The sequence below is a fragment of the Loa loa genome (assembly GCF_000183805.2).
Source record: "Loa loa unplaced genomic scaffold supercont3.424, whole genome shotgun sequence".
Taxonomy (NCBI): domain Eukaryota; kingdom Metazoa; phylum Nematoda; class Chromadorea; order Rhabditida; family Onchocercidae; genus Loa; species Loa loa.
In genome coordinates, this window is record NW_018108604.1 from 22,202 (window position 1) to 29,880 (window position 7,679).

The following is a 7,679-nucleotide window of genomic DNA, read 5'->3' on the forward strand; positions in this document are numbered from 1 at the left end:
AACGAATCGATATGTCATCTTATTAATTACCTCATTAACAAATTCCCCAATTGAGAATTTCACGAAGAGAATTTTGCGCATTTCCATCATTCCAGAAATGATTCTCGTCATCATGCTTACAGTATGCTCCTTCCACATGAAAACCTTTTGGACATTGATGAACTGAAATAATTTTATTTGATATATTTGATAGTAGAAGTATTATTAAGGAATCTTAATTATATCTATTTAAATAATCTCGATCTACTTCCATTAATTTACCTTTTAAATTTTAATCTAATTAACTAATTTCATTAATCTAATTAATTTATTTTCACTTCTTAAATAAATCCTATATTATTTAAGCATAACATAATTAAATTTAATTAATATTTTATTATTATTTCATAAAAATTATATTTCACAAAATAATAAATAAATAACTCACAGCATCGTCCATAAAGTAATTTGCCATTCAAGCAATGACATTGTGATATGCCTTTATCACTATTTGTTGAACAATAAGTATTACTACATCTTGCAGAACATTCCTCATCATTTATACAACCATATTCACCTGGCCATAATTTCCTAAATTATTGAAATCATTTACCATTTAGAAATAAAAAGTATTTAAAATCATAATTTAATCTATTTAATAAGACTATTAAGAAGTTCTTTTAATCATGTTAGAAAAAAAAAAGTTGCTTTATTTTACAAATAAATAAAAAGATCGAGCGAACAGTTCTTGAAGATAAATAAAAAGAAAATGATGATAAGGAAGAATTTAGAATAAATTAAAAAGTAAAAATTGAAATGATAATACATGCGACATTCTCCTTGTATGCATTTCTCATTTGGGAGACAGGTACTATCCGGATCAAAATTTGTAAATGATCCATTTAATAAACAACGTCGTGATGTTACTACTGCATACCATACTGTAAATTTTTAGTATTAATTTAGTTAAATTATGGAATAAATATTATTCTTAATATTATCAAGTATTAATGATGATTAAATTTAATTAATGAATGCAAAAAAAAAAAAAAAAAACTTACATGGTTGTTCAGTAATATTACCAAATGGTGTAAATAATGGCTTTCTTCGAGCAGTACTAAATACAAATTTACAAGGTGAACCATATTGATCACAACCTGATCGAGCCTATTGATAAAATTTGAAATAGAAAATGATCTATTATGTATAATTATTATTTATGTAGAAATAAAGCTTGTAAAAGATCAATGTAATTAGTGAAACTTTAAAGAAAAAAAAGGAAAAATAAAATATAGAAATTAAATTTGTCACAATATTACGGATAATTTTATTTTGATTTTAATTTTTGATTTCAATTACTTCAAGTACTTAAGTATAATAACTTTACCTGTTAATATAGAACACTTAGTTTTCTGATTTTTTTTTTTCAGATTATATTCAAAACTCAAAGTAGTGACACCATTTTTTCTTCCTTTTTTTTTTTTTTTCAAATCTTAAACTCATCATTACATTAATGAATTCAAGAAAAGAAAAAAAAGGAAATGTTCCTATATTGTTTATAGATTTTATTTTATAAAAAAATTGAAGTTAAAAGTTAAAAATAAACGATACATTTGCATATGCTAAATTAGCAGATTTCATAGATTAGCATTGCAGGTTAAATTACCTTTTTCAGCAAAATTCTTAGTGATATAAAAGTTTGCAACATTTTTGTCAATGATTTAATTGTTATTGTAAATAGCAAAATAAAATTTATCACCTGTAATAAGATAGCAGGATTGAATTGATGGCATGTTGCACCGTTAGATGCAGCACCATTAATGCATGCACAAATTGATTGCATGCATTGCGCGCCACCAGTATTAAAACCATTACATTGTGATGATGCTTGACAAGATGTTCCCGGTATATGATCATATACCTTTACTGATGCTAAATCAAATAATAATCAATGAATGAGAATAATATCATCGTGTATCGAATCAAATATATATAATTTATTGCAATAAGTTCAATGAATATTTCATATATTGAAATCGATTTCTCATAATAATCCTCATAATATTTTATGAAATCTGGAAAGAGTTATAAATGTTCCGGAACAAGAATTAGCATCCGGAAAAAAATATTACCCGAAATGATAAATAAAAGCAGTAAAAGTTAATAGAACATATTTCAAAAAATGATGTCATATAGTATATATGGAAAGATGTATAATAGCAAAAAAAAAAAAGGAACTACCTGAGGTACAACATGTACCCATGGTACATGAAGTTTGTGGTGGACAATTATTGGTTGGCGCACATTGGCAAATTGCATTCTGATTTGATGGACATACCGGTTCCAATGATAACAAACAACATGCTCCCATTGCGGTACAACCAAATCCGGTTGGACAATCAGCACCATGATTGCATCGTTGATATGCACGAACACCATTTGGACAAAGTGGTAATGGTTCCAAGCAGCAACCTCGTCCTGGTATCATATGTAAATTAACTTACCTAATTTTATATTGTCACAGGATATAAGTTATCAAATCTTGTAAATGTATTAATGCAAATAGTGATAAAATTTACTGAAAGTGAACTAAATTATCATAGAGATTCAATGAAATTTTATTACTATGATGGAAGGAGAAGTGATTAAAGTTGACCAAAAAAAAAAAAAAATGCATAATTAACCTTCCATATATAACCAGCTGGACACCTGTTACCATAAGTACATAACTGTATAGCGAGCTGTCCATTAGAACATACTGGTAATGGACAGCATATTCCATTTTCGCATACCTAAAAATAATTATTTTCCCGCGTATTCGCAGAATTTTCCATGATTTATTGGGGCGGGGGGGGGGGAAGCGGGGAAAAACAAAAAATTCTTTAATGCATTAATGATCGAAATATTAAGAATTATAATATGATTTTAAAAAAAAGAAAAAAAAACAGTTTTACATTGATAACTATCTGTATCAGATAAAGTAATTAAACTTATACTCATCATTATTATATTAATCATCCGGAAGAAAATATACCTGCCCAATGGGACATGAATTTCCCTGACATCGTCCGGATGGTTGCGCACCGGATGGACACATTGACAACGGACAGCAACCACCATTGTTACATTCCATACCACGCGGACAAATATTTCCAGCTTCACACATTGTTGCCGATAGGATTCCGTTTGAACAAGCTGGTAATGGGCAACATACACCATTGACACATTGTTGACCAGTTGGACAGCAACAACCACCGATTGGACATCTGGATATATAGCTTAGCTTAGCTTAATGTAGCAATTATTAATATAGCAAAAATGTATTATTAATTAAGGTTGTGATAGAAAAATTATAAAAAAAAAAAAAATAAATTAAACAATTACCGTTGTGATCCGATTTGATTATTGGGACAAAGAGGAAGTGGACAACAACCACCATTAGCGCATTCAAAACCATTTCCGCATTCATCATTTGATACACAAATCCGTAGGGCGATAATACCTGAGGAACAACGTGGTGCAGGACAACATAAACCATTGGCACAGATTGATGCACTCGGACAACCTATACCAGATGGACAACGGCCTATTGCCTGAATTATCATATCAATTGGTGAAATTTTTCAATGATTGAAAAGAAGTTATTTGGATGAAATAATAGAGGTTTAAATGGAATAATTAATGATAAATTAAATGTTAGAATTTAATTTTTCCTAATTATTATTAAAAATTTTACATCAAAAAAAAAAAACAACCTGTATTCCGGTTGGACAAAATGGTATTGGACAACAACCACCACTAGAACATTCCATTCCTGGACCACATTCCTATAACAGATTCATTTATTTATTTTTTTTTTTTTTTGTTATATCTATATCTACGAATAAAATAAAAGCGATCCTTATCATAATACTGGTAATATGTTAAAACTATCAATTAAAAAAAGAAATTCAAAAAAATATGAATATGAAAAAAATTTAAAAAGCAATCAAAATAAAATAATTTTTTTTAAAAAAAAATGGAACTAAATAAAAGTTCAACAATTTAGAACCTGATCAATGGTACATCTTGAAGTAGCCGTAATACCACTTCGACAAATTGGCATACGAATTGGCTCATGCTGTTGACAACAACATCCTGATATGCAATTAGCCTGAAAAAAAAACAAAAGAAAAACACGATAAAACCAAGAAATATGATAAAAATTTACAAATAAAAAAAAATAGAAAATTAAAATAAAAAAATTTAAAAATTAAATAAAAAAAATAAAAAAAATAAAAATTAAAAATAAAAAGATAAAAAGATAAAATTAAAAATAAAAAGATAAAAATTTAAAAATTTATAATTTTCAAATGAAATTAATTTACCTGTTGTGAGCATGGTAATGTTATTGAAGTTGTTTGATCACAAAATCCTGTAGCATCTTGACCACTTGGACAAATCAAAGGACAGCATACACCACGATAGCAACCACTATTTGCTGGACATTGTTCCATAAAACCACATGCTTGAGTACCAGGAAAACCATCTTAAATTGAATATTAATATCAAAAAAATAAAAATAAAAAGAGAAAAAAAAAATCAGGATATTAGTCAAATTTTGTTAATTGTAAATTGATTTGATAAATTTTTATAAATTTTTTAATTTTTATAAAATTTACTAGGACACATAATGACGATTTGTTGTTGTTGTTGTTGTTGTTGACCTATTTGAAATAAATTTTGTTGTACTATTGGTATTATTGTTGGTAGTTGTAGCTGTTGTTGTTGTTGTTGTTGTTGTTGTTGAAAAACTGGAATGGGTAGAGGTTGTAATTGTTGTACTGTGATACTACAACAGAAACCACTGATCGTGTTACATATTGTTCCAGGTGGACAAGATTGGATTGGTGAACAAGCTGCTACAGGTGGTCCTGTATTACTCGGGCATACTCCTAAAAAATATCCTCTATCATTTTCAGTATTATAAAATAAATGAAAGATTAAATTTTTAAATTTCGAATTTTAATATTTATAATCCTTAAAATGAAAAAAAAAATTTCTTTTCTCAAAATCGATTGAACAAGAATATTTCGTTAAAAAAATAAAATGAAAAAAATTGGAACATTTTTAAAAACAATATTATTGTTCATAATTTATCTAAATATTATTGTTTCATCAACAAATATTGTCATTTAAATTTATGGTAATTCAAATTTATTATCATTTAAATTTATTATGATTCAAATTTGTTATCATTTTAATTTATTATAATTCGAATTTGTTATCATTTAAATTTGTTTCTTTTATAATAATTGTCAACAAACATTACCATTTAAATTTGTTATAATTCAAATTTATTATCATTTGAATTTTTCGTCATTTTTTTTTTTTTGTAATGAATTATCAAAAAATGTCAATATTCAGATTTTCTAATCATTGTTAACTAATTAGTTTATTTATCTAATCTAATCTAATTTGCCTAATCATGTTCCAGTTTTCATTTATTCCAAAACTATCATTAACTTATTATTAAGTTTTATTTTAAAGACTCAAAAAAAATATATATATATATATATATATCCTCTTTCTTTTTTCCATTTTTATTTTATTTCATTTTACATTAATTAGAACTTTCTGTCATATATTATGAGGAACTAAAAAAAAAAAAAAACTTATGAGATTTTCTTTTTTAATGCTTATTTTATACTTCCTTCATCTAATTTTATGCTTCCTTCATGTGACAAGTGACCTATTTTTTATGCTTCCTTCCTGTGACAAGTGACTTATTTATTACTTATGCTTCCATCTATGATTAAAATTCAATTTTATAATTTTAACAGAAACTTACTTTGCAGACAAATAAGTATAATTGTTTGAACATTGTTTTTGCAATGCTTTTTTTTTAATTGCTATAAGTTAGAATTAAGATTGGGAAAGAAAGAAAGAATTGGAAAATATTGCTATTAAAAGTGCTTTTTTTTCAATTAAATTTATTATTTTGGTTGATTTTTGATCGATTGAGATATTAGATTTAAATTTGATAAAATTATTCCAATTAGTGATTTAAGCAATTTATCTGAATCAAATAATTCAATCATATTTGTTATTTAATTTATGAATGAAATTTGGAGTATATGAAAGATCTAACAAGGTGAAAGATTATTTACTAATTGATTCTGGTAGTGGTGCTGGTACTGGTACTGATATTGGTAATGTTGGTTCATAACCAGTTCGTAAATTTGATATTGGTTGGCAGCAAACTTGATATTCCTAAAATATTTCATAAAATCAGTCAAACAATAAAAGAAATTAATTAATTAAAAAATAAAATTAAATAAAAATTAATTAAAAAATAAAATTAAATAAAATTATAAAAATAATAATAAAACTAAATCATTCTTGGTAATTTTTCAAGGGGGAAAAAAAAAACAGGTAAATTTACAAACCTCCGTACATTGTGAACCTCCAGGACAACTATTCATGAATGATTGCTGAGCACAACGACTAACCGGTATAGAACCTACTGGACAACCTGTTAAACGATTAAATGAACAAATTTGCAATCTTGTATCAAATGTTGCCCCTTCACCACATCTTTGAGATTTCCATATTCCACATGACCTATAACCTTTCCGTATTTTTCATAATTCAATAGATTTAATCAACAGAATGCTAAAAAATTTTGCATATTAAATAATTATTCAATAATTTTTAAAACTTTATTAATCCTAAAATAGGAAAAAATTTACAATTAATTCGAATATATTTTCATAACATCACATATAATAATTAGCCACTTTTTCTTTGCAAAATTTCTCTTTGACCTATTGACCTTTTAAGCCATTCTTTCTTTCTTCCGTTACAATCTCCGCATTTAATATCTACCTGGTTTGCTGTGGAATACATTGTAGAAAAGCAGCATTGTTGGTAGTATCAAGTTGTAAAGTTGATGATAACCAATCACAAGGTTTCCTTTCCATTGGTGTTAAATTTGTTACTAAATTTTATCTTTAATGTGAGAAATTTTATTAAATTAAATAAAATTATTTTTATTATTTATTTTTTAGCTAATAAATATGATAAATATCACCTATTATCTATAATGATAATTGTAGTATTTTTTCATCCAAAAATTTGATTTTGTCAAAATTAAATCTTTTTATCAATTTTCATTTTTAATTTATCCTTTTCAAATGTCAAGAATTTTTAAAAAAAATGAAATGTCAATAGCAATAACCTTGGCAAAATTTTTCACATCCTTTAGCAACCGGATTTTGTTGACAGTTCGGTTGTTGTCTACGGTAGTTATTTTTTCCGTACAACCTTGTTTAATGTAATCAAATTGATGCTCTCCTGGACAAGTTTGCTTTTTCCATATTCCAATTTTATTATCAACCAAATGATAATTTTCAATCTACAATACTCATAAATGTTAAATAATGCATTTATTATTATTACTATTATTTACTATTATTATTATTATTATTATTATTATTATTATTATTATTATTATTATTATTATTATTATTATTATTATTATTATTATTATTATTATTATTATTATTATTATTATTATTATTATTATTATTATTATTATTATTATTATTATTATTATTATTATTATTATTATTATTATTATTATTATTATTATTATTATTATTATTATTATTATTATTATTTTATTATTATTATTATTATTATTATTATTATTATTATTA

General features: G+C 25.2%; 2 protein-coding genes across 2 annotated transcripts; both read right to left on the bottom strand.

Annotated features, from left to right (window-relative positions):
- Positions 1 to 34: 34 nt before the first annotated feature.
- On the bottom strand, positions 35 to 5,602 carry LOAG_10904 (hypothetical protein; the record flags this gene model as incomplete). The annotated part of the gene is made up of 14 exons (XM_003146427.1): positions 35 to 162; positions 428 to 570; positions 806 to 920; positions 1,041 to 1,146; positions 1,739 to 1,911; positions 2,221 to 2,457; positions 2,678 to 2,771; positions 3,014 to 3,245; positions 3,364 to 3,572; positions 3,735 to 3,806; positions 4,031 to 4,132; positions 4,347 to 4,507; positions 4,641 to 4,913; positions 5,593 to 5,602. 14 exons carry the CDS (start codon positions 5,600 to 5,602, stop codon positions 35 to 37), a joined length of 2,055 nt encoding a protein of 684 aa, XP_003146475.1.
- A 518-nt stretch (positions 5,603 to 6,120) lies between these two features.
- LOAG_10905 (hypothetical protein) lies at positions 6,121 to 6,941 on the bottom strand (the record flags this gene model as incomplete). The annotated part of the gene is made up of 3 exons (XM_003146428.1): positions 6,121 to 6,231; positions 6,408 to 6,582; positions 6,847 to 6,941. The coding sequence occupies 3 exons, from the start codon at positions 6,939 to 6,941 to the stop codon at positions 6,121 to 6,123; spliced, it is 381 nt and encodes a 126-aa protein (XP_003146476.1).
- Between the last annotated feature and the right edge of the window lie 738 nt (positions 6,942 to 7,679).